The 27,504-nt window shown below is 33.2% G+C and overlaps 2 protein-coding genes across 9 annotated transcripts in view; both read left to right on the forward strand.

The window, feature by feature from the left end:
* The first annotated feature begins 1,129 nt into the window (after window positions 1–1,129).
* Window positions 1,130–1,549, forward strand: LOC130956997 (uncharacterized). The gene has a single exon (XM_057883909.1). The coding sequence runs from the start codon at window positions 1,130–1,132 to the stop codon at window positions 1,547–1,549; it is 420 nt and encodes a 139-aa protein (XP_057739892.1).
* A 4,103-nt stretch (window positions 1,550–5,652) lies between these two features.
* The window catches only part of LOC130955751 (uncharacterized), a 29,961-nt gene continuing 8,109 nt past the window's right edge, over window positions 5,653–27,504 (forward strand). The window contains exons 1-17 of one of the 8 annotated variants that reach the window (XR_009076886.1): window positions 5,653–5,934; window positions 6,052–6,205; window positions 6,376–6,455; window positions 7,198–7,236; window positions 7,407–7,425; window positions 7,976–8,029; window positions 8,809–8,936; window positions 9,017–9,085; window positions 9,600–9,685; window positions 10,535–10,644; window positions 11,488–11,538; window positions 11,651–11,709; window positions 12,131–12,175; window positions 12,306–12,380; window positions 12,774–12,910; window positions 13,120–13,295; window positions 17,834–18,036. Coding sequence is in view for 3 of the 8 variants with exons in the window: in XM_057882708.1 (XP_057738691.1) it covers window positions 5,773–5,934; window positions 6,052–6,205; window positions 6,376–6,455; window positions 7,198–7,236; window positions 7,407–7,425; window positions 7,976–8,029; window positions 8,809–8,936; window positions 9,017–9,085; window positions 9,600–9,685; window positions 10,535–10,644; window positions 11,488–11,538; window positions 11,651–11,709; window positions 12,131–12,175; window positions 12,306–12,380; window positions 12,774–12,893 (1,251 nt within the window). In the remaining 5 variants the exon portion in view is untranslated. Of the gene's footprint in view, window positions 5,935–6,051; window positions 6,206–6,375; window positions 6,456–7,197; window positions 7,237–7,406; window positions 7,426–7,975; window positions 8,030–8,808; window positions 8,937–9,016; window positions 9,086–9,599; window positions 9,686–10,534; window positions 10,645–11,487; window positions 11,539–11,650; window positions 11,710–12,130; window positions 12,176–12,305; window positions 12,381–12,773; window positions 13,096–13,119; window positions 13,525–17,833; window positions 18,706–18,741; window positions 19,666–27,504 lie in introns of those variants that run through there. The other 7 variants (XR_009076887.1, XR_009076885.1, XR_009076888.1 and 4 more) reach the window with 7 other exon arrangements.

The raw sequence follows: 27,504 nt of genomic DNA on the forward strand, positions 1-27,504 counted from the left end.
TTACTGAGAATAAAGGAGTCCATATGGATAATATGAATGTAGTTCCATACAATGCATATCTGCTGATGTCTTATCAAGTGCATGTCAATGTAGAGTACTGTAACAAGTCAAATGCTATCAAATATTTGTTCAAGTATGTGAATAAAGGTCTAAACAGGGTAGTAGTTGGAGTTTTAAAGGAAGCTTCTAGTGGAGAGGATGCTCAGGTTATTAATGGGATTAAACAATTTTATAATTGTAGGTATTTGTCTGCATGTGAGTCTATGAGGAGAATTTTGGCTTATGATATTTATCAGAGGTAGCCTTCAATTATGAAATTAACCTTTCATTTGCCTGGAGAGCAAAATATCATCTTTAAAGATGATGACGATCTTGAGAAAATCGTGGAAGAATAGGAAGAAAAATGTACGATGTTCTTAGCATGGATAGAAGCCAACAAAGAATTTGAAGCAGGTCAAACTATGCTGAGTTTCCAAATCAAATTGTGTATGATAGAGAAGCAAGGGAATGGTATCCACGCAAAAGAAGGTATTCTATTGGGAGGTTAAACTATGTTTTATCGGATACATGTAATATCTACTATATGAAAATTTTGTTAGCTGTTCAGAGAGGTTGCACAACATATAAGTCTATTAGAAAAGTTAATAGGATTACATATTCTAACTTCCAAGATACTTTCTATTCCATGGACTACTGTGTGATGATAGGAAATTCGTTACATCTATTAATGAGGTAGCTGAACTTGTATCTGGTCATCAATTGAGAAAACTATTTGCGATACTATTGATATCTAATAGCATTAGCAAACTAGAGCGTGTTTGAAATGTAACTTGAACATTATTAGCTGACGATATACTATATGAGAGGAGAAAAGTATTGAAAAATTAAGGTATTTTACTATTTTTTTATATCAATATTGTATTCTCTTATTACTTTTATTTTTATTAATAATATTAATAGTTTTATTTTGAAATTACTTATTAAATATTTCATAAAACCATCATGTGATTTTGCTATGACTAAACATGACTGACGACAAATTGAAAAATCTCTGTCTTATTGAGATTGAGAAGATACTCAATAGCAATGCGAGATCTTTACGAGACTATCAATCAATGCCATATCTGAGATGTCTGATGTTCGCCTTTTTCAGAATAAGTTAATAGAGGAAGAGTTAGCATATGATACAAATGAGTTAACTCATACAAACTTATATATGGAACAAAAGATGATTCATGAGCAAACGTTAGTATTCGATGAGATACTCAATGCTGTTATTACAGACTTTAGTGGTTTTTACTTCGTTTATGGGTATGGTGGGTGTGGTAAGACATTTATTTGGAATGGACTTTCTTCTGCTATTCAGTTTAGAAGAAAGATTGTTTTAAATGTTGCATCCAGTGAAATTGCGTCCTTACTTCTACCTGGTGACAGAACAACTCATTCTAGGTTTTCAATACCCATTACAATTATTGGTGAATCTACTTGCAACATCAAGCATGACAGTTTGAAGGCTGAGCTGCTCATCCAAAGTAGCTTAATAATTTAGGATGAAGTTCCAATGCTCAATTAAATGTTCTTTGAAGCACTTGATCGGACGCTCAGGGATCTTATGTCAGTTACCAATCAACATAAGACACATTAACCATTTGGTGGTAAGGTTGCGGTTCTAGGAGGTGATTTTAGACAGATACTTCCGGTGATTTCAAAAGAGAGTAGACACAATATATTGTCATTAGCTATTAACTCATTCTATCTATGATCGTTTTGTAAGGTTTTGAAGTTGCATACGAACATGAGGCTTCTAATGTCTTCTTCAGATCAATATGATGGTGAAAATGAAGAGATTTGCTCATTAGATACTTGATGTTGGAAATAGAAATATTGGTTCTATTGTTGGTGATGAGTCAGAAGTTGAAATTTCATATGATCTGTTGATTACAACTACTGATTCAGTAGATACTGCCTTAACGCCTCCTTTTAGGGAAGTGTCATCAACAGAGTACAGATGTTGGTTCATGGAAACTGTCTCAATAAGCTTGTGAGCCTCTTCAATTGTTTTCCTTATAGATATAGACCCACCAGCAAAGTGGTCTAGAGACATCCTAGCCATGTTTGTGAGGCCAAAATAAAAGATGTCTAACTGCACCCATTGTGAAAATATTTCAGTGGGGCATTTCCTCAGCATTCTTCTATACCTCCCCTAGACATCATGAAGAGACTCATTATTCTCTTGCTTGAAGTCTTGGATGTCCAGGATTAACTGGGTCAACTTCCTTGGGGGAAAGTATTGATTCAGAAACTTGTCTACTAGCTGCTTCCGTGTTTTCAAGCTAGATTTGGGTTGATTATCTAACCACCTCTTTGCTTGATCTCTTATAGCAAAGGGAAATAGTAGCAGTCTGTAGACATCCTGAGTGTGTACTGTGTCAGCAATTTGTAAAAATTTTGCCAGAAACTTAGTAGGTTCTTCTTGTGAAAGTCCAGAGTACTGGCAGTTTTGCTGTACCAGAATAATGAGTTGAGGATTTAGCTCAAAATTACTTACTTCAATGGGAGGCATACTAATACTTCACCCATAAAAGTCAGGAGTGGGGGCCATATAGGACCCAAAATTCTTCTGAACTGTTCATTCCCATTTGGGTTCATGGTAAAGAAAGATAGGAGAGATTGGATGTTAAGAAGTAAAAAGAAAAACTAAAATTAAAATATTTTTGTTTTATTTTATTTATTAATTGAATTCAAAAAAAAGAAAGAGATTAAAAGCTAATTAATTAAAAAGATTTGAAAATTAAATGGATGATTTTCAAAAAAGAAGAGAGAATAATTTGAAATTGAAAAAGTTTTAAATTTAAAAGAAAAGAAAGTAAGTTTTAAAATTAAAAGAGAAAGATAAAGTATGAAAGAATCAAAGATAAGATTTGAAAAGTTCTCACCTCTTTCTCTCTCTTCTTGAAAATAGAAGATAGAATAATTAGTTAGGAAATTTTGAAAAAGGTAGAAAGAGAAAACAAGTAACTAATTAAGAAAGATTTGAATATTAAGATAAGATTTGGAATTTCAATTTAAATTAAGATAAGAAAAGATTTTGAAAAATTGAATTTTGAATTTTGAATTTGAAACAAATAAGATAAAGATTTGAAAATGATTTAATTTTTTTGAAAAGATTTGATTTTGAAATTTAAAATTTGAAACTAGATAAGATAAGATAATAATTTGAAATTAAAATTTGAAATTTTTTTGAAATTTTTGAAAATATTTTGAATAAAGATAGAAAAGATATTTTTATTAATTTTTTTTGAATTAATGAAGAAAGAGAAAAACAACAAAAAAACACCAAACTTAAAATTTTTAGATCAAAAGACACGTGTTTTTCAAAAATTGAAAAGAAAAACACCAAAAAACACCAAACTTAAAAATTTTAAGATCAAAATAAGAAAGAAACAAGAACAACTTGAATACCAAGAAAGAACACTAAGAACAATTTTCGAAAATTCAAAGGAAACAAAGAACACACAAAGGACACCAAACTTAAGAATTGACACTAAACTCAGACAAAAGACACCATTTTTGAATTTTTTTTTTTGAAAAGAAAGCAAGAAAGTTCAAAACTTTAACAAGAACAAGAACAAAAGACTCAAATAAAAGATAAAGATCAATAAAGAAAACAAAAGGTTTTGAAATTTTTTTTAAAAGAAAACAAAAGTAAAAAGTACATAATCTAAGCAACAAGATAATCCAGTTGTTTGTCAAATCCGAACAATCCCAGGCAACGACGCCAAAAGCTTGGTGCACGAAATTGGCTCCGCAGAATTCGTACAAATAGACCGGTAAGTATACCGGGTCGTCCAAGTAATGCCTCAAGTGAGTGAGGGTCGATCCCATGGAGATTGTTGGTTTGAGTAAGCAGTGGATACCTTGCAGATCTTAGTTAGGTGGATAGAAATTAAAGTTTGTCACGAAAAGTATATAAAACAGATAAATAGAACAGTACTAGATAGATAAGAATTCAATGGTATGAGAACGGTTGAGGTTTCGGAGATGCTTTGTCTTTCCGAATTAACTTTTCTTACTGTTTTCTTCAATTACGTTCTGATTCCTTCAATGGCAGCCGCAAGTGATTAACTCATGTCCTCTCATCAAGTTAACCTCCTTTATTGCAGCAATCCATCACGTTGAGATGACTCATGTCCTCTCATCAAGCCACCTCTAGGTTTCTCACTATAGCAGAAGATGAAGCTCTAAGCAATCCACTCTCCTTCACGATCCTACTCAAGGTGCCGCATACAAGGCAGATCTTCCGGATCAGAAAGTGCTGCTTCTCTGACTCTAGCCTTAATGCCACAGAGACCTCACGCACCCATAGTAATCGGGATTTCATGTCACATATCCAAAGTTGCTCAGATGCTTTATTGGAATTCGCAATGTAATCTCTAGCTTTTTAATTCAACTCTATCCGGGTAAGGAATCGCACGAAACCCATGTAGAACAAGGGTAATTATCACGGGTCACTCTCAATTCATAAGATGAAGAACGAGGTTGCATAAGAGATAGAATCAAACATATTGAAATAGAACAGTAATATTATTGATCCATGAAACTCAGCAGAGCTCCTAACCTTAACCTTAAGAGGTTAGTGACTCATACTATGCAGCAAATACAATGAAAGGTTCGAATGGGCAAAGATCAAAAGTCCTTAACAATGGTGATCTTTGTTATATTTATACTAGTCTAGTAACTAAGGATTATAGAAATAAGATAAACTAGTCTTGTAGTGCGAAAATCTACTTCTGGGCCCACTTGGTGAGTGTTTGGGCTGAGCTTGAGTGTCTACCACGAGCTAGTACCCCTTATGGGCGTTGAATGCTGGCTAGGGACTCCATCCTGGGCGTTGGACGCCAGCTGCTCCCTTGTGGGTGCTGGACGCCAGGAATAGGGCTGGTGGCTGGCGTTGAATGCCAGTTTTTGGCCTTCATTTCCAAATTAAATTATAGACTATTATATATTTCTGAAAAGCCCTGGATGTTAGGATTCCATAGCCGTTGAGAACGCGCCATTTGGACCTCTGTAGCTCCAGAAAAGCTCCTTCGAGTGGACAGAGGTCAGATCCTGATAGCATCTACAGTCCTTTCTCTGTCTTTGAATCAGACTTCTGCTCAATCTATTCAATTTCAGTCAGAAAATACCTGAAATCATCATAAAACATACAAACCCAAAGTAGAATAAAAAAATGTGAATTTTACACTAAAACCTATGAAAATATAATAAAACTTAAACAAAACATAATAAAAATGATCTGAAAATGATATAAAAAAACATATAGTTAGACGGAACCTATTATAGGTTCATTCCCTAACAGCCTAATCTTTATCCTGGTGTCGCTTCATTTGAGGCAAACATCATTGCCACTACATCACATGCCTCGGCCACATTAGTGCAAGTCTCTAACCACAAAATATACAGGTAATTTGTTTCCCTAACCCTAGGTTAATGGGCGGGCCGTCGTATTGGCTCAGATTACAATTCGGTCCAAATACAAACATTCCCTACGGCAATTCAAAAAGTGAGCCCATTATGTGGAGCCCAATTGAACAGCTTAACAAGAGTTCCGGATTTTGATTACTGCTCCTTCTTTCTCTTGCTCGTCTCAGACACAGACACACTTGCAAACTTCTTTGCTCCGTTTCGAACACTCTTTATCAATGCTGCTACCAGCTTCAGCTTCAATGCTACTTCCATTTCAGCTTCAACGGTAGCTATTCCAAGATACAAATGGCTTGCTGCTATAGGTATCACTGTTTTCTTCTGCACCTTCATTCCCATTGCAGAACCATTCCGCTCTCACTCCGGGCTAATTTCTCAACCGTCGCAACTTCCCTTCGCAATCTTCAACCGCCAAGACCGCTTCGACAACCACGCGCCCTCGTCTACAAGGTGGCCGCACGCGCCAATGTTATTATTTTTATTTTGCTTCTGAAGTATCGCTTCGAAGGTTTATCGTCTCATTCTCTTGTTTGCTTGCTTACGATTGTTGCGGATTCGTTTCGTTAGGGTTATTGTAGTGCGTCCAGCAACGCGAGTTTGATTCCAGAATATTTGCAGCTCAGCAATGCGGATATTGCAGCTAACTCTGCCGCTTCCAATGGCAGAGTCATGCTCATTGATGGCACCTCAATAATTCATAGGGCCTATTACAAGCTTTTAGGTATGCAATGTTTTTATTTATTTGCTTACTTTTTGTTATTTTCATTTTGGGAGAAGAGAACTTGGATTGTGTGGTGTTTATTGTATTATGTGGATTTTTCCCCCTTTTTTTTCTTAAAAAAAAAAGAAAATTGTAAATGAATGTTGTTGTTCCTTTTTGTGGTGTGATAGCGAAATTGCACCATGGTCATCTAACACATGCCGATGGAAATGGAGATTGGGTTTTAACGATATTTACGGCTCTCTCACTTGTAAGTTATATGTATATGTATATGTAGATTTTTTATTTTTTATTTTTTCATTTTAGCTTTTCGAATTGAAAGACTTCTATGCAAATACTAAATTTAGTGGCCAATTAAAGTAAAGTAATGTCTATTTGACACAAATTGATTATAAAACTATTAAAACTATGGTTTAGGATAATTTCTTGTAGCCTATCCTATTCCTGAATTCAAATTTTGAAGGACTGTAAACTTGATTTTGTAGGATGACCGATCTTAGTTTCACTAATTCCTATATTCTCACATGGATTAATAATTATAAATCCTTTGAATAGAAGCATTTTGTTATGTGACAGCATTATCATTTGGGATGGACTATGCACAAGATTAGCAAAGCCATTTGTCTAATTAAATTATGGCACTTCTAGTGTCAGCAAATGCTAAATCACTAGTAGAAAATGCATGGTTTTGTGACGGCTACAATTTTACCAGTTTGCACATTATTTCAATTTCCTCTTGATGCACCTCAGACAATTAATGAGTATTTAGTTTACATCATAGAAACACTAGTGTTTTCTTGATCAAGAAGTGAGAAAAATTATGTTGTGCTCTTGAAAATCCTTCAAGCTTAGTTGCAAGTTTCTTCCATACCTTCCATTGACAATATGACTTGCATCCAATAATTTTGACTGTAATTGAGTATACAGAGAAGTTTCATTTCGTTTCATATGTGTTATTTTTATCAATATTATTATTGGTTTCTTTTTTGCAGATTATTGATGTTCTGGAGTTTATCCCTTCCCATGTTGTGGTAAGTTTTGTCAATCATGTATTTATGTGTGTGAAAAAGCATGTATTTCCATTAAAAGTTTTTATCACCATTTCTCTTTCCCTGGCCCATTATTTCATTCTTATTCTTTTTTTGGTGTTTATTATGTATTATTGTTACTGCTGATATAGTATGGCTTCTTTTGTGTGCAGGTGGTGTTTGACCATGATGGTGAGTTATAAAGTTCTTCCTGTATATTTGTTAGTATCTTTGACTTTTTGTCTTATATTCTCCAAGCTGACAAAAATGTATCTTTGTTTTCTTTAGTCACTGGGAACTATTTTATACATTTTCTATTGAGGTGTATGCTCACTTGAATGATAAATTCTGAAATATCGCAGCTCCTGCTTTTTTTACTTTGGGTAAATCGCAATTTGTCTTTTAGGCTAAAAAGTAACCAAAAGGAACTTTTTCTATTTAGAAACATTGAATAAGTACTGTTTGATTGCATGACTTTCCACCAAGTTCTTGCAGTGATAGTTAACAATGTTGTGTTTGGATAAAAGTTATTATGATCAGTAAAGAAAGTATCTTAGGAGGATTATTATCTTCATATTTAGTGTAGATTTCTTCTAGAAGTTGACATCTGGCCCTTTCAAAATATTTTGAAACATACATCATTTAGTTTTTCTTTCTTTCGAGAGGCTAACTTGCATTTCTCTGTTTCATTGGCTTGTAAAGTCCCTCTCAGAGTCTAATAAAGAAAAACTTTTCGTTTCAGGAATTCCTTTTGGTCATTCCACTAATTCATCAAAACACTGTTTTAACGCAAAAGGTATGTTTGATTCTTGGTTTCCGTATTTTTGCATGATGAAATTGGATACAATAGCAATACCAATATAGGACTTTGAACCCCTCTTTTTGTTGTTATTCATGGACAAGAACAGAGTTACTAAAGTTCCCAGTTATTCTTAAAAAATAATTCAGCTTTACATTTGTATTCTTGACTTCAAGTATGGTGTTCTTTCATCTGTTTCCCCCTTCCTCCAAAAAGACAACACTCCTCTAGGTCCCTCCATATGTATGATACTAAATGTATATTTAGTGGTTTTTATGGAGGTGATCTGTCTGGTTTTGTTCATCACAAAATTGGAGGTAAACAAGATAATGATCTCAAGCTTTTGGTAGATATTTCAAGAAAACTTGGTTCCAGACTTTGTTGGATTCAATATTTTTCTGTTGTATTCTCAAGCTAAATTAGTTCAGCATAAATGAGGTAGGCTGAGGCTGGTTTTCCTCATATTTCTATTTCTTTCTTGAGCTTCATTGAAAAGTAAGGACCACAATATCTATCCATTTTTCATAGTATATGCTATTGTGTGGTATGGCATGGCCTTGATCTTTTATTCTGTTCAGATTTCCACTTTGGTTCTTCACTTCAAATTAGGCTGGGCAAGCAAATTTTTCTTTTGTGGTGTTCTTATGACAATGAGTACCTGATTATAACATTTTTATTCAAACTTTACCTTCTTCGAAAATGTCTTACTATAAAGCTTTTATCTTTTTGAAGTTTCTAATTGCATTTCATCATAATCTTTTCTGCACTATTTGAAGGTCAGAATTTCCGACACAATCTATACCCTTCCTACAAGAGCAATCGCCCTCCAACTCCTGATACCATTGTTCAGGGACTTCAGTACCTAAAAGCCTCCATCAAGGCAATGTCCATCAAAGTCATTGAGGCAAGTACATGTTGCAGATATAAGTTGGGTCATGGATTTTAAGGATATAATACAAATGATATAATTTTTTTTGAAAACAGGTTCCAGGTGTTGAGGCAGATGATGTGATTGGAACATTGGCCTTAAGGAATGTTAATGCTGGGTATAAGGTGATCTTATTAATTGTTGGGGAATATAGAGAATGACTCTATCTCTCTTTCACACACACGCACACATTGATGCAACTTCTTCAGATTTGACAACATACTAATCTCTTTGCTATCACAAGAAAATAAAAATAAAAATGACAATACGTTAATCTCTTGAGAAAATGGAAGTGTAATCATTTGGTTTTAAGTCTGTATATTTATTATTGAATAAAATCAATGCTTAAGACATATAACAGCAGATTATTCTGATTTCTGAATGTTAACATAATGTACAGGCACAGACCAAAACCTAAAGTTGCAATCATTCTGACATGCTAGCAATCTTCTCCTTATCAGGATCGGAAAAAAAATCATTATCATAATTAGGGCCTTTTTTAATTTCTTTTTGTGCTATATACAGAATGTTGATTGTTGTGTGAGAAGACAAATGCATGACATATTGCTTTCCTTATGGAAAATACCCTTGCTGATACTACTAATTCACTGATGATTATCTGGTCTTGATGAATGGTAGGTACGAGTTGTCTCCCCAGACAAAGACTTTTTTCAGATTCTGTCTCCTTCATTACGCCTCCTTAGAATTGCTCCACGAGGAGATCAGTAAGTACCAAAGATGATTTTCTCTTCTCTGTTACGTGGTAGCTAATCTGCTAATGATCTATGCAATAATACCTTATTTCTGACAACAAATGAATGAGAAATCATTCATGAAAGGGTTTGACCTTTTTTCCCGTCCCTCTTAACATCTTATCTGTAAAAATTACTTTACCAAACTAACAAAATTGAAAAGGATAGAAACCCATTTTAATCCACCTCCTGCAATCCTCTGTTGCAAAATGTAGCTGTTTACTAGTTTTTAAAAATCACCTCTTGACAGTTGTGTGAACTTTCATAAATAAGTAAATAAAAAGCTGTATTACAGGTATTGGATTGTTGCTGGATGTTGAATAATAATTCAGCAATATGCTTCCCCTTAAATCAAATTTGAATATTGCAACAAGTTACTGACTTACTGCAGAAATAGTTAAGAACTTAATATGCTTCCCCTTTTACTGGGATTGCAGTAGAAAGAATAGTATGAGGGATCCGGTTTTCTTATTTGAATGATAAACTGGACTAAAGAAAAAAGTTTCAACGATGATTTAGAATTTAATTAATAATTTTCTTTAAAAAAGAAAGAATGGTAGATAATGTAAATACAACCACAAAAATCAAGAAAAGATCTCAAAAAGGTAAAAGAGGAATTTTTATTTTATATTTATATTAATATGGGAAGCATGACCTACCAATATGAGGGCGTCATCTCTGATAAATGGATCAGAGCAAAAAAGATGTTTTGCTTTTTAGAGCAAGTATTCCTTGCCCTTTAATTTGTTGATTGTTTTTTACTTTCACAAAGTACAAAGTAGCTTACTCATATGTTCAATTTTAATTATTTCCGCCATTTAGGATGGTTTCATTTGGAGTTGAGGACTTTGAAAAACGATATGGAGGTCTTAAACCATCACAGTTCGCAGATATGGTTGCACTTTCCGGTGACAGATCTGATAACATTCCAGGTTATTTTCCCTTCTCCATGTTTACATCATTTGTTGAAGTGTGAAAAGGGAAATCAAACGGGTTTACTGATAGCATGGGAGTCTTTTTGACTTTGAGGATACGCTAAGGTTCTTATTAGTCGCATTTTTTTTATAAGATTATGATGCTTTTGATTTTGAAGTCTTATAATGTTAGCAGTGTTAGTACTAGTTACACTATACTCTAGATTATGAGTATAAATAATGGTACCATTACTGCATTATCTTTTTTGTAAAACATATTTTATCTTCTCTCTTTATTTCTCTTTAAGTTCAATGTGACAATAATCCTATAACATCACTTAAAAATAAAAAAGAAAGTGAGGAAGTACTTATTGCAGATGATAGACTTGCTGAAGTTTTAGCAGGATGGTTCTTAAAACATGATTAACTTGCTAAGTGGTGCTTAACTCTGCTAATGATAGTATGAAGTTGACAATTTTTTTTCAACTTTGCTTCTTATTTTGATTGTACCTGACTGGAAATAATAATAAAAGCGATGTTGGTTCACTGTTTTTTTGCACCATGTCTTGGCATATATTTAATATGAATTTTTCATTCTAATTAAGATATATAAGGAAATAAAAGTAGCAGTGAATCATCCCATTCTACAAGGAATCTCATTCTTATATTCTAGGGTAATTTCTATATTGTGGAATCAAGCTCTGGGCAGGAATTTTCATTCCTTCTCCACTTAATGAATCATCATTGCTACAGAATATACAGTAGACAAGAATGGGTTACTGTCCTTTCCAAGTATTCACGTATAACATATAAGCTTCTGGAGTTAAGTATTTGACACAAAATAGTACTTTGTAAAAGCAGGAGTTAGCGGGATTGGAGATGTTTATGCTGTGCAATTGATCAGTAAATTTGGTAAGGTTCTAAAACTCTCTAGTCCAGATAGGATTGTACTTTCTTATGCTTATGAATGTATTTCTTAACTCTTAAGTCATATTTCTTTGCTTTGCTTGGCTTATATGTGCAGGCACATTGGAGACGTTATTGGAATGTGTTGATCAAATAGAAGAGGATCGCATTAGAAAGGTATTCCTGATCAATTATTATGCTTATATGTGTAACATTAAAGTTGCACTAGTGATGGTTATATTGGTTTTGGAACTTGTGTCTGGTTCAACATGATAAACAAGGTTTCTTGATGCAATTGGCATCTGAATGTAATTATAACCTTGTCTGTTACTATAATAAAAGGGCAGCCCGGTGTGTAAACATCCCGCATTAACGTAGGGTTCGGGGAAGGGTTGCACCCAAAGGGTGTAATTTACGCATCCTAACCTGATAATTACATCAGTGGTTGCTTCCACGACTTGAACCCATGACCTTGAGGTCACACGGAGACAACTCAACGTTGCCCCAAGGCTCCCCTTCAACCTTTTCTGTTCCTATATATGATAATAATTGGCATCTGGATCTAATATTGTCATTTCATTTGCCATTTCCCTTGTAGACGTTGATTGAAAATGCTGAGCAGGCACGCTTAAGCAAGGAACTGGCAAGCATCTAGATCTCTGATCTTTTCTTTTCTTCCTACACTTTTCTTGTATATTTTATTTTTCCTTTTCCAGATCTGCATGTCCTGTATTCTACAAGTTTATATATTACAGCTTGATATTATGTGACAGGCATTGTTGCGTTCTGATCTTCCATTCTACATGGTGCCATTTGCTACAAAAGATATCTTATTCAAGAAACCAGAGGTTTGTGGCATCAGAGTCGGTTTGAGTTTTAAATTTTACCTTTATATTTTCTAATTAGTTTATGGCATGTCTTTCAGTCCTATTGTGAACTCTTTTAAAGCCCTAATAATGGTGTGCGTCTTTCTTAAGGAATCAAATTATTATGTTTTTTATGGGAACAATAACTTTTTCCAGATTCTAATGCATTTCAAAATCATCAAAACTGTTTTATTTTGATTGCTCGACTTTGCAAACCCTTTTTTATGGAATTGAAAATGGGAAAACTTACCATTAAATTATTAGTTGCCCTTCAAATTCATAATTGAACACCATAATCATATGCATTGCTATAAACTCGAGTATATTAGTACCATGAATTCTTGCTTTAACCCGTGTAAAATAAATTGTGTACAGGACAATGGTAGTAAATTCAACAGCCTTTTAACTGCTATCAGTGCATATGCTGAAGGGTTTTCAGCTGATCCTATTATCAGGAGAGCATTTCATCTGTGGAGAAAGTTGGAATCAAGATAAATTTACCAAGTCATCAGGTTCTTTTTTATTTGTACCTATTTTTGTATAGAGAGCATTTGTTGATTACAACATGCCAATCCTGGAACACCATTAGTATTCTCGAGTGTATAGTAACTAGTAAGCGCACTCCAGTGATTGTTCTGCAACATATTCAACATTAGGTTTATCTAAAAATTTATTTCATTCTTCATAATTCATCTCATGGAGCTTTTTTGTTTTTGGTTAGATGGATTAGACAATCTCCAATCTTAGACATTTACAACATCACAAGCACACACTACACACTCGCACACGCAACATTTAACTACTTGGCCTCAGTCAAGTTGCAAACCCGGGTGCAGCACATTAAGAGGCACAGGATTTGTCACTAGAACAAAGCCTCAGCTTCATCTCATAGAGCTGGTATGCACTCTTTTGTCCCCTTTTTTTCCATTGTGGGTATGCATTTTCATTTTTGTTAGCATTTTAGCTTAATATGGTAGAGAGGGGCACAAAATAGTTTGCCAAGAAAGTTTCTTGATGGTTTGTGGTTAAATTTCATTTGAGTTTTATTTGTATGCACAGGTGAATTTAAGGGTAATGCTACGGTGAAAAGTGAAATTTTGGTAAAAAATGGTAATTGTTTTTATTTTTTAGTAAAGAAAAAGTTCACCAAACAAAATTTATCATGTGCAATGCATGTGCTTTTTATAAATTTTGTAAAAAACTTTACTCTTCACCTAATTCAACTCTTCCCAAGAGAAATTTCTTGAATTTAAAGTCTTCAGGTTATGGTTCTATAAAATACGTCTTTTTTATTTTTGATTTAGCAAAATTTTTTTAATTTTAAATCCAGTTTTTAGTTTGCTCCCTTACAAAATCGAACAGCAAAATTTTTATAGGGACCATTTAGGGAGTAATGATCCCTAATTTAAATAGACGCATGTCTAATTTTTATTTAGTCTATTCTAAAAATGCATTAGTAAATAGCTAAATACTACTTTATATAAAAATATTCTTACATATTTTATATAAATCAATTCTAAAATATATGAACTTATTTAAACTTTACCACATCAAATGATGACAAATATTGACCTAATTAATTCTAAAATATATGAACTTATTTAAACTTTACCACATCAAATGATGACAAATAAAAAAAGGTGAATTTTAGTATATAGAGCAAAATTGGTACAGATTTAAAGATTTGTTTACACCACACTCTAAAGCCACACTTTAAACCATAACTCTTCATAAAGAAAAGCGTCACCTAATGGAAAAAAGTAAATTAGAAGATTTAAGAGAAGAAATAATCAAGTTATCAAAATTAATAGATCAAAAATTAATGATTTTAACTAATGTTAACTGTAATGACACCGAATTCTTAAAATCAATACAAAATGATTTTTCTCAAAATCTTTATTTTACTATAAGTTTTATTGAAAGACTTCAAAAACCTGAAAAAACTTATTTTTTACACGGAATTTCTAAGAAATGTTATCATGGAAATGATTCCTCACATCTTTATCATATTTTTAACCCATAATTAAATTCTATAGTAGATATGCTTGAAGAAATATTAGTATCTATAAAATTTCAAAGAAATAAAGAAAAAGAGAATCCCAAAGAAGAAAAATTTCAAAATATAATCAACATAACAGATCTAAAAGTAAAACCACCACTAAAATTATGAATATTGAAGAAAAATTAAAAGAAGTTACAATACTTTTTAAACAATTAAAAATGGCTCAAGAAAATAATATTATGGAACAAGGATTTCAACTAGAAGAAGAATTAGTAAATTCTGAAAATATAGAAAATGAAGAACACATCCTAGATTATTCAAGTGACGAAGAACCAGTAATTCCAATACAAGTAAAAAATGAAGCTGGAACATCTAAAGATAACCAATCTCAATATAAATGGGAAACAGGTTTTGATAATTATGCTTTTAAAAAAGGGTTTATAAATAAAGATTCAAAATATACAAAAATACCATCAAAATACGTTCCTAAAATCCAGAAAATGAAAGGAGAAAGAATGCTTGATTTAGACTGTAAAAAGAATGAAAAAGAAATTTTCGAAAATTGGTTGAATTCTTTTTTATTAGAAGCTTTTACTAATCCAAAGTTTAGTGAATTGTCTGGAAGAGATATTTGGAATTACATAGGATTTCATACTAAAGGAACTATAAGAGATTATATGACATCAATAGAAAACCAAATAATAGAAGATTTAGCAACAAAAACAACAGCTTATGATAAGATATTATATATAATGATGATTCTATATAAAGAATTTTTTGGAAAAAATATTATAGATCATAGACAAGAAGTCTATGATAAGGAATATCAAGAAGCAAAAAACCATTTAGTTAATATTCAGATATATGATCTATGTAATGTGGAATCTTATATATGTGAATATAGAATACATTATTACAAACTAAAAGAAGAAGATAAAAATCATTATCTTAGTATGTATATAACAAAACTTCCATATCCTGCTAATGAATTTATAATGGGAAGATTTATAAGAGAAATAAATAGAGGGACAATTGAAAATAATTTTGGTGGAGCAACCGCTGCAATAAGAGAGGAAATAAAAGAACGTTGTATGCAAGAAGCCACTCAAAAAAGATTTGCAAATATAATTAGAATTTGCTGTCAGGATAATGAAGAGATACCCCAAAAATATGAGCTTAATAAAAATTTTCAGAGAAAAAGAAAATATCAATTTAGAAAAAGAAAATACTATCCAAACTGGAGAAAAAAGAGGTATTTTAGAACAAGAAATAACAAAAAAAACAAAAGGCAAAAAAGTGACTATTGCCCAAATAAAAAAGAAAAATGTAAGTGTTGGTATTGCCAAGAAGAAGGACACTATGCAAATGAATGTCCGAAAAAGAAGGATAAAAAAGATCTTACTAAACAAATAGAAATTGCTAAGTCTTGTTTTATGAAACCTTTAGAGGAATCTGATGATAACCTAGACTATATTTTTGAATATGTCTCAAAAACAGACTCAGAGGCTGAGTAATAATGCCACATTTATTACTATAAAAATAACAGAAAAATTTATAAATGCTTTTATAGATTCTGGAGCAACACAATGCTTTGCTAGTTCAAATATAAAACTTGATTGGAAAAAATTAAAGAAACCATTAAGAGTTAGAATAGCTGACAAATCAATACATAAAATTGACCAAAAAACAGAGATGACTGAAATTTTTATTCAAAATTATAGGTTCATTGTTCCATCTATATATATGTTAGATTCTGGAATGGATTTTATCATAGGAAATAACTTTTTAAAACTATATCATCCATTCATTCAAGAATTAACATATATAGTTTTAAAAGCTCCACACGATTCTTCAATAAATCAAAAATCAAAACGTATAAAAATACCAACTACTACTATAGATAAGATTTTAAAATTTAAAATATTTTCTATATTAGAAACATGTTATTTAAATTTATACTTTCAGATAAACATTCCAAAAAATAATCTTGAAATAAAGATAGAGGAACTTTTGAATGAAATTTGTGCTGAAAATCCTTTAGATATTAAAAATACAAATAACGAATTAGTAAGCATTAAATTAAAAGATCCTACAAAAGAGATAAATGTTTCAAATAAAATTCCTTATTCCGCAAGAGATAGAGAAGAGTTCTCTTTAGAATGTAGAGATCTTTTGGAAAAAGGAATTATAAGATTAAGTAAAAGTTCTCATGCGGCTCCAGCCTTTTATGTCGAAAACAATAATGAAATTAAAAGGGGAAAACGAAGAATGGTTATTAACTATAAGAAGATGAATGAAGCAACTATTGGTGATGCTCATAAACTTCCAAGAAAAGATTCTATTTTAGAAAAGATAAAAGGAGCAACTTGGTTTTCATCTCTTAATGCAAAATTAGGATATTGGCAACTTCGTTTAGACGAAGAAACAAAGAAATTAACTGCTTTTACTTGCCCAACAAAAGAATCAACAAGTGTGTTACTCTATGAATGGAATGTATTACCATTCGGATTAAAACAAGCTCCAGGTATTTATCAAAGATTTATGGAAGAAAATCTAAAAGAGTTAAATGAATTTGTTTTAGTGTACATTGATGATATACTAATTTTTACAAAACAGGATAAAGAAGATCATCTTCAAAAATTATTAATAGTTTTAGAAAGATGTAAAGAAAAAGAACTAGTTCTTAGCAAAAAGAAAGCAAGAATAGCAAAACAAGAAATAGAGTTTCTTGGATTAATTCTATCCACTCAAGGAAAGCTAAAACTTCAGCCAAATGTCCTAGAAAAGGTAAATTTATTTCCTAATAAAATAAAAGATAGAAAACAATTACAAAGATTTTTAGGATGTATAAATTATATTTCTGATCAAGGATTTTTAAAGAATATAATAGAATACACTAAAAACTTATTTCCAAAAATAAGTACTAAAAAAGAATGGAAATGGGATGAAAAAGACAGTATGCAAATTCAAAGGATTAAAGAATTATGTGAAAAACTTCCAGAACTTTATATTCCAGAAGAAAATGACTACTTAATAGTAGAAATAGATGCTTCAGACATAACCTGGTCAGGATGTCTAAAAGCTAAGAAAGTTATAAAAAGTTTGGAACAAGAAAAAGAATCATTAGATTCTAAATATTCCCCAAAGGAATTACTTTGCAGGTATATTTCAGGGACTTTTACTCCAACAGAACGGAGATATACCACTCATGAAAAGGAAACTCTAGCAGCAATTAAATCTCTTAAGAAATGGAAAATTGATTTACTACCCAGAGAATTTACATTAAGAACAGATTCAAGTTATCTAACAGGTTTCATACGATATAATTTAAAAGTTGATTATAATCATGGACGATTGGTAAGATGACAATTATTTTTGTTACAATATCCAATAAAAATTGAATATATTAAGGGTGACAAAAATGTTATTGCAGATACATTAACAAGAGAATGGAGTTCGTCTACAACGCATTAGATCAAGAAATTCAGAAATACGAACAAGAACTTGAAAAATGCAAGCATTGTCAACAAATAAGGACACAGATCCAATCCCTAAAGAAGGCCATCGAAGCAATGAAATCAACACAACAACCAAAACCATCAGAGTTCAGCCAGCTAAGCGTGGTGGACAAATCAGGTGAAGAAAAAATTCCAGAAAATAAAACAATTGCTGAAATTATCAAAAAATCCACCCAAGATAAAAAATATTATGTAATTTATAATGGCCCCATGAAAGGAGTATATGATGCCTGGGAAAAAGCAGCACCAGTTACACATCAATCAAGGATAATTCATAAAGGAGGGTTTTTAACACTGGAAGAAGCAAATGAATCTTTCAGGGAATATGAAGCTCTTCATCCAGAGCAAACCCTAAAAAGAGCAGATAAAACTCCAATTCAAACCCAGAGAACAGGAATAATAAGAAACATTCCTACAAGGGTTGAAATCAAGGAAAAGAAAAGGGTCTGTAGATCAAATCTTAGAGAAACCCTTAACATAGTCCTAAATTGGACTGAAGAAAAAAGGGCAATCTTGGGATATTATCCTATTGCCAAAGAACAGCTAACAAAGCTGGTTATATTTCCAGATGCTTCCCCATCTGACACCTATCAGTTTTTCCAGTATGGATTAATTGATACAATTTTATTTTTTAATGATTTGAAAATTATTAGTGAGTTTCCTGCAGGATTCATTGATGCAGTAAAGAGATTTAAAAATATGATTGACAACGTAAATCCAAGGGATATATCCCTAAAATTTACGAATAGTCAACCTATTTTTAATGAAGAAGAAGAATGCTTGGTTCCAGCACATCAAGTAATCTTCATGTCCGTCTTCCCAGGAAATTTTCAACCAATTGATCAAGTTCAAGATTTAACAATCTACAGTCATGAAGGAAGACTAGCCAGCACACTAGCAAGGGTCTTCGAAAGAACTCAAAAGATAACAAGAGAATCTCACACAAGAATCAATTATAAAAGCAGAAATACTTTGCTTGTGTCCAGTAAAAGGAATGAAATTGAAGAAAGAGAGATGAGACTCTTAGTGGAATTTGAATCAGCATTCTACAACTTATCTGGACTCTTAGAAAAGCTCCCCGAAAGGATAAAGAAGAATCTCTGCTATTTGATAAAAGACAGAGAAGACCACAAGTGCCAGCTATGTGTCTCAGAGTTATCTGAAGAAAGCAATAATGAATCAACCCACATGATAAAGGAAGGAGACAACGCATCTGAAGGCCACATAATGAAAGAGGAGGACAGCACATCTGAAGCATCTCTCAACATTATTGCATAATGACGTAAGCGCTTAGGTCATAGAGCACCAACAATGTAGCTGGTGCAAGATAATAAACAATGACGTAAGCAATGACGTCATAAGAAGGGTAAGGATGGGAATTGTCCATCAGACCCAACCATTATAAATAGGTTGCTTAGGCAATTGTAGAAATCATCAAACCATAGAAAGCAGGAGGCTAAGAGTACTTATATGCTAGGAGAGCAAGGAGGAAGTTGCCGAGGCGATTCTATAGTTTGAAGAAGAATTTCCTTAGGAAAAACCAATTCTAAAATCCCCTCTGGAGTTAGTATCTACAATCTCCCATCTGGAGATAAAAACATCTTATGTAAAATATACTAAATAAAGGAAGTTTTTCTCCAGAAAGGTACGCCTTTATCCTAATTTCTTAGTTATGAATTATTTAGAAAGTTTAGAATTAACAGAAGAATCTGATTATTATAGATTAACTGCTTTATTAGATAATGAAAGACAGGCTGTTCTAAAAACAGAATTAAATCTCAAATCAAATGAAAATTTCAATAAACAAAATCTTTTAAAAGAAGTTTTTAATAGAAAAAATATAATATATTATGGAAAAATTCAACTTGAAGCCCCTATAAAGATAAAATCCGCCAATGGAGAACTTGAAATAGCTTTGATAAATGATGAAGAATTGAGTAAACAGATTGAGAAAATTAAGGATCAACAAAAAAGATCTAAAATTGGATGGATTCATATTAGTACTATACAAGTCTTAATCAAATCTACATATATGAAAGGAATTAATTCACCAATAAGCTTAGCAATCTGTGATAAAAGAATTACTGATGACCCAATAGATCAAATAATTGGAATTGTTCATGGAAACTTGGCAAACGTAAATGTTAAATTCAATGCCCATCTTGGATATGCTATACCTTTATCAACTGAAAACCTTGGAAGATCTATAAGTTTGGCTTATAAATTTCATAGAAAGAATCTAATGGAACAAGACGATGAACCTTTTTCAATTACATATGCAATAAATTATGCTTTAACAAATAGCCATCATAGTATAATATTTAAAAACAGAGAAAGAATTTATGTTGATGAATTATTTCAGAAAATTGTAAAAACAGAAATACCAAAATATAAAGCTATTGAAAACCCAGTTCTATTATTAAAAGAACCATCAGAAAAATTAGTTTCATCAAATTTTCAAATAAGAGAATCTAAAATTAATAGCCCTTTAAGTTTATCAAAGTTAAAGATTAAAGAAGAAAATTCTGAAATAAAAGAATTAACAAAAAAGGTCGAAAAATTAAATGAAACCCTAAACATTAAATTATGACAATAAATAAAGAAAAAATATATGTAACTTATCAAGACAAGAAACAAGAGCTCTTTGAAAGAGAAAATCGGTTGAATTATTTACAGTTTTCTGAAATAAATCAAAGAGCATTTGAAGCTCTAAAAATAATTTATGACAAGTTAAAAAGAGAAGTCGAAGAACTAGAAAAATTAATAGAATCTCTAGAAAATAATAATGAATCAATGATAGAATTTGCAGAAATTTTAAAATAAATAATGAAGCATACAAAGATTGAAAGACCAGAAAATAAAATAAATAGGAAAAGGGCGAAAAAAATTAAAAAGTAAAATAAAGGAGTATAAAAGGGAATTAAATAATCTTCAGTTCGAAATTAATGACCTTATAATAAAAAGGATAGAAATAAGAATAAATATAAACAAGTTGGAGCTAAACTTAAAAAAATTATAAATGCCTGGAAAACCATATTATGACTTAAAAGAATTAAAGCTATTGAAAGAAAAAATGGAGAATGAAGTTGAAAAATTAAAAAGATATTTAGAAACAACAGAAAGTGTAGAAATAAAAGAGGTTATTGAAGATTTGAAAAATACAAACAGATAAAAGATTTTATATACAATAATCCATGCAAAAAAGAATATTATAAACTAAAACAAGATTGAAAAACTATAAAAATGAAATCAGAATTAATAGAAATTGTCAATATTTTTTATGAAATTGTAAACTATAAAGTACCACAAACCAAATCTATACAAATTATAAACTTATTCGAAGCAAAATATGAAGAGTTAATAGAAATTTTGAAAAAGAAATTACATTTAAAAATTGGTATCAGAGCCAAGTTAACGATTAAGGGTAACACTTTCTCTTTAAGCAACACTTTTAATGACACGCTTTTTCAACCACAAAAGGACAAAAATCTGTACAGAAACATCTGTACACTAGATGGCCCCATAAAAAAATATAAAACAATTTTTTTAATTCTATTCATTTACAAGTATACACAATTCTGATGATACCAAAGTTTCATTATCTTTGTTAAAACCTAAATAAATGATACATTGTTCATTTGAATGATGTTACCGAGGTTGCAAAAACCAAACTGGTCAATAAATTGAGTTCAATGGTCGAATCGTGATCGACTTACTGGTTCAATAGTTCAATGGTCGAATCGTGATTGAACTGGTTTAATTAAATATTAAAAAAAAATCAAAACCCAATAGATATTATTCATATTGCAAATGAAAAACCATTAGGAAGTTCTTTGGTGCCTATGATTGTGTTTAAATTGCCTAAAAATAGAGATAGAATATGAGATCTACTCTTTTATTTTTGAATTCTATGTCTAAAATTTAAGCACTATAGAAAGCACCAAAACCATTATATGAAACCAACAAATATCAACACCTCCTAAGCTTGCTTTCGAGTCTGGTATGGAGCCATGATGATTGGATTTTTGACGGTTTAGAATTTCACAAATGAAATCTCGTTGAAGTATAGTCTCTAAACCAACAATAATCCTCTCATGCAAAAATTTGTTTGTCACAAGTACAAACCCCTAAAATCTATAAACCGAAGTATTTAAACCTCGGGTCGTTCTCCCTAGGAATTACAATAAAGTGTCTTGTTATTGGTTGTGAGTTGTTTTGGGGTTTTGATATGAAGTATGAAAGTAAATGGCAATGAAAATAAACTAACAACTATAAAAGGCTCTTGGCAAGGTATGAAAATTAGAAGTCCTATCCTAGTTATCCTTCTCAATTGTGATGAGAATTGTTCATTGCTACCACTTAGTTAACCCTTACTAAAGAAAGGAAAGTCAAGTGGATGAATTGATTTGAGCCACAAGTCCTAGCCAACTCCCAAGGAAAGACTAGCTTTAGTGCACTCCAAACCAATTAGCAATCTCTCCAATTATCAATCAACAAAGGAATTAGATAACTCAAGTGTCACTAATTACTCTACCTAGGCCAAAAGGAACAAAATCTATACTATATCTAGAAGAGGCATTTCAACAAACACATAAAAGGCAATAAAAGTAATCAACATAAATTGCAAGAATTAAAGAGAGATCTAACTACAAAAGCAAGAGATCAACAATAGAAAAGCAAAGAAGAACAATTATTATGAATTACCTCTTATTGAATTGAAAGAGAGTAAAAAGAACAATACTAGATCTATAACAAAATACAAGAACAACATAAGAGAGATTATAACAAAAGAATGGAAGAAGAATGAATGTAACTACAAGGGATTGAGATGTAGAAGTAGAAGAAAGTAAAGATTGAAACCTAGATCTAAGAACTAAACATAATCCTAATGCTAGAGAGAAGGGAGAGCTTCTCTCTCTAAAACTCTAAAACTAACCCTCTAACTAAAACTAAAACTTCCCTAATTGATTCTTGGTCAAAAGTGATGCCTTCCCCTTAATCCTTCATCCTTTTATTCCTTTCCCTTAGCAATTGGCGCCAGAATGGGTTCAGAAACCCTCTCAAATCGCTAGGCACGTGTTGCATTAGTGAGGTCATGTGCCATCATCGACGCGTGCGCGCACGGTACGCGTGCGCGTCCTTGGCCTGTATCGCAATGTGCGCGCGAGCGCCTTGTGCGCGTGCGCGTGCATGGCTGACTTTGCTTCTTTGACTTTTTATGCTTCTCTCCCCTTGCATGCTTCCTTCCTTGCTTCCTTTGATCCATGCCTAGCCTATTTCAATCCTGGAATTACTAGCAAACACATCAAGGCATCTTATGGAATCAAAGAGAGACTAGAATTCATCAAAATAAGGCTTAAAAAGCCTGTTTTTACACTTAAGCACAAATATGGGAGAGATAACAAAATCATGCTAATTCATAGACTAAATGTGACAAAAAGGTTATCAAAATACTCTAAATTCAATACAAAATAACCCGTCAAGTTGGGGTTTGTCAAGCCACATTGTATAACCTGCAAGAACTCAATCTCATTGTCCCACCACAAATCTCAAAATCAACATACACCTAATCACAACAAAGAAACAAACATAATAGTCATATACGAGGCCACAATTGAGAAGGAAGGTTTAAAACACAATTCTCAACCAAATCAAATTGCATAGTGTTCTGAGAGTTATCTGAAATGGTGATTTGGGTCTGAAATGTGAGGTCCAGATCCCTTGGTATGGCAGCATCTAACTTTTTTGGTGTCGAGGTGCTACTTGTCCGAGTTTCTTGTGAGGAGGTGGGGGTGGTACTTGCAAGAGACTCCGATCTTAAGTTAGCAAGGACTTTGAGTAGGTTTTAGTAGAGTAGAATGTGAATATACCTGAGAGGTGTCAGCTACCTGTTTGAGTAGGATAGCCTACCTCCCTTATGTGGGTGTCCGACCTCTTAAAAGAGTTCGGGTATGCTGCTGTAGGCCATCTTTTTTAGATGGGCTTTTTGTATTTGTTGAGCCTGGCTTTTATTTATTGGGTCAAGGTATAAACAAATGCTTTTTATGGGTTGGGCTCAAGCATCTTGTGGCTTTAATTTTGACGTCGATCCTGTTGTCATTAAAAGGTCGGGTTATCCGACGTGTTTGAAATTTTCGAACGTTGCTTTTTTAATGATGGGCGAATGTTATGCGGTAGTTTTTCCTTGGAATCCGTGTGCGTTTTGAGGAGGTGTAAAGGAGCCGTTTGTGCTTTGTCTCTTATAAAAAGACTCTTCAACTCTTTTTCTTTCCTTTTCCTTATTTCTGAAAAATTGCTTCATTTCCATTTCCTTTTCTTTCACAAAGAACTTCCCTGTGCTCTTCGATCATTTCTCCCGCTTCCAAAACTTCTTTATCTTGGACTCTGAAGGGTTTCGCTTTGCCGTCGTAAAGAGGAACGTTCGTGGTTCTTGTTGCTTTAGATGTGTCCCCTCTTTTTCCCGCAATCCCCATCAAGGTTGGTTTCTTTGCTTTATTTTGAATATTTATCTTGTGCTCTTGAGTCTTCCTTGTGTATGTGTAAAGACTATGAAAAACTGTTTCTTATGCGGATATGATTCTTCTTTCTTTTCTTTCCTTTCTAAGAAATGCTTGAAATTGAAACCGAAATTGAAACCGCTATCTTTTTGTTGTTTTAAGGAAAAATGTTTGCTTTGAGCTGTGTTGTTTTTAACTGTCACCGTAGGTGTTATTACCTGCAGATGGGTCGTTGTTATGTGACAAGGTTGCATGGTAGGGGCGTCATTTGATTGTTTTAGAGAAAATGTGGAGAGAAACGAATTTTGCTATTTTTGCTGTCTTTGCCCGACTTACTTTGGATGAGGTCCGACTTCTTTTTAGTGATAATTTTTTACTTTTGTATCTGTAGGTATAGCCTTTATAACTCGCTTTGTTCTTTCTAATATGTCGACCAAAGTCCTTTCTAGTCTTCGAGCTTGGGTAGATACTACTGTCCTTTCTTGTGTCCCTGTAACCAATAGAAAGTATTGTCACGAGTTTTATAGGCATCATAGAATATGTGAGGACAAGGAAGACGAGAGAAACTGAGTTAGTGGCGCCCAATCCGGAAGAGAGGATGTGTTTTCCCCTCTTAAGAGGACTCTGGATGTCCTTTCTTTTATGCTTACGACTGTTTCTTCACTCGTCTAGGTATCCGATTTCCTTTTACCGCTTTTGAAATCAATGTACTGTGGTCTTGCAACCTTGCCCCTTCTTAACTGCACCCGAATTCCTGGGCCTTCTTGAAAATGTACCAGCTCTTATGTCAGGAGCTAGATGTCCGACCTTCGATGAATATGTTCTTTTATCTTTTGTTGCAACCAAACCCTATAGTTCCACAAAGAAGTTAGGTTGGATATCCTTCTGAGCTATTCAAGGTCGTAAGGTTTTTGTCATTTTTGACGACTCTTTTCACGACTTTAAGAACCACTTTTTCAAAGTCCGAGGCGTTGAGGGAGTCCGTCCTTTCTTTTTAGGTGAAAACCACGAGCCTTATTTCCCCTTGTATTGGCAAGACACCTTGGTCATCCTTAAGTCTGACTATAAGGATTGAGATGATCTTGAAAAGAGTATTGTAGACCTTTTTCTGGATGTTTGGGGCCGAACTCCTTACTTGGATACGAAAAGATTCTTAGGGGATCTGAGCCTTCTGAAGCCCGAGCTGGGTAGCTCTCTTTCTCTTGTCTTTTCTGATTTTTTGTTAACATTATTGTTGTCTTTTATTAACTTTTTCTTTGTTTTCTGTAGAGAATATGGCTCTGAAATATGCTCATATGAGGACTCTTAGGAACGCAAAAAAAAAAAAAAGAAAGAATGTGGCAACTCGGAATCTTCAATTACAAAGAGAACTCGGGTCCTCCTCTGCTCGATCTCCGAAGAAATTGGAGTCCGATCCTTCGGATTCAAAGATTATCATCCCAACCCCTGCTTCCTGGCTTATACCTCTGGATCCTTCTCCTCAGTCTCCTTCTTCAGTATAATCCCCCTCTAAGAAACAAAAGGTGGATGAGGGGGTATCATCTATTCGAGGAATTTTGATGCCATGGCCTGGGGTGAAGAGAACATTCTCCCCCATCACTATGTGAGTACGGACAATGTGGCCCTTCAGAATCATTTGCAAACCTTAACTCGTGGCGGGCTTCGCACTGTCGGAGTGTGTGCCACTTTGGCCAGAGAGCTGAGAGGCACTCCTATACAGGCCACGGCTAGCGCTCTGGTGGCTGCCCGTGTGACGAATGGATTTTTGCCGGTATAGAAATTATCAAGTAATCAATCGTAGTATAGTCTAAACCGACGCAAAATCCATTCGTCAAACAAATCTATAATCTATAACCGAGAGTATTAGTCCCGAGTCGTTCTTCCCTAGGAATGCTACAAGGATGCATGTATTGGTTAAGTGGTCTTTTTGTGGCTTGAAGAGTGTGGCATAAAAGTGTGAATAAAAGAAAACAACAATCAATCAATATTAAAAGCCTTGGCCAAGGTTGAACATTGGAAGTCCCATCACTATAGCTTCCTTCAATTGTGATAACAAAGGAGTGTTGCTTCACTTAGTTAACCCCTAATTATAGAGGAAAGTCAAGTAAAAGTAATTAACTCAAGTCACAAGTCCTAGTCTTACCCTAGGGAAGTCTAGCTTTAGTGCACTCTAAGTCAATTAGCAATCCTCAATTCTTAATCAACAATTGACATCCATTATTCAAGTGTCTCCAATGACTCAACCACTAGGCCAAGTGAGGGAATGCTACTCCATATCTAAAGTTGGCATTTTCTCAAACACTTGGAGAGCAAGAATGAAAGACATAGTAAAATTGAGAAGAGATTTAGAATCAAGCAATTCAACACAAGAGATTAACAACAATTAACAATGAACAACAATGGAAATGAGATCTTCAATGAATCAATAGAATCCAAAACAACAAAGTTAAACATAAGATCTACAAGAATTGAACAATTACAAACACTAATTGAGATTAGAGAAGATGATCTACAATATGAACAAAGTAAATTGAGTGTTGTAATAGATCTCACCAAAGAATGGTTGAGAATTGAGAAAATGAAGATGAATCCTAGAGAGAAGTTGGAGTTTCTCTCTCTACAAATGTAACTAACTATCTATCTAAGGATCTAAAATTAGTCTATGGAAGTGAATGTGTGTTAATCCCCTTCAATCCTTGGCTCTTATATGCATTTTGGCGCCAAAGTTGGTTGTTGAAACCTTCCAAAATCGCCAGGCACGTGTTGCCTTAACGAAGTCATGTGCGATCATCGACGCGTGCGCGCACGGTACGCGTGCGCGTCCTTAGCCTGTTTCGCAATGTGCGCGCGAGCGCCTTGTGCGCGTGCGCGTGCATGGCTGACTTTGCTTCTTTGACTTTTTATGCTTCTCTCCACTTGCATGCTTCCTTCCCTGCTTCCTTTGATCCATGCCTGGCCTACTCCAATCCTGGAATTACTAGCAAACATATCAAGGCATCTTATGGAATCAAAGAGAAACTAGAATTCATCAAAATAAGGCTTAAAAAGCATGTTTTTACACTTAAGCACAAATAAGGGAGAGATAACAA

This window comes from Arachis stenosperma, chromosome 10 (genome assembly GCF_014773155.1).
Source record: "Arachis stenosperma cultivar V10309 chromosome 10, arast.V10309.gnm1.PFL2, whole genome shotgun sequence".
In the NCBI taxonomy this organism is placed as follows: domain Eukaryota; kingdom Viridiplantae; phylum Streptophyta; class Magnoliopsida; order Fabales; family Fabaceae; genus Arachis; species Arachis stenosperma.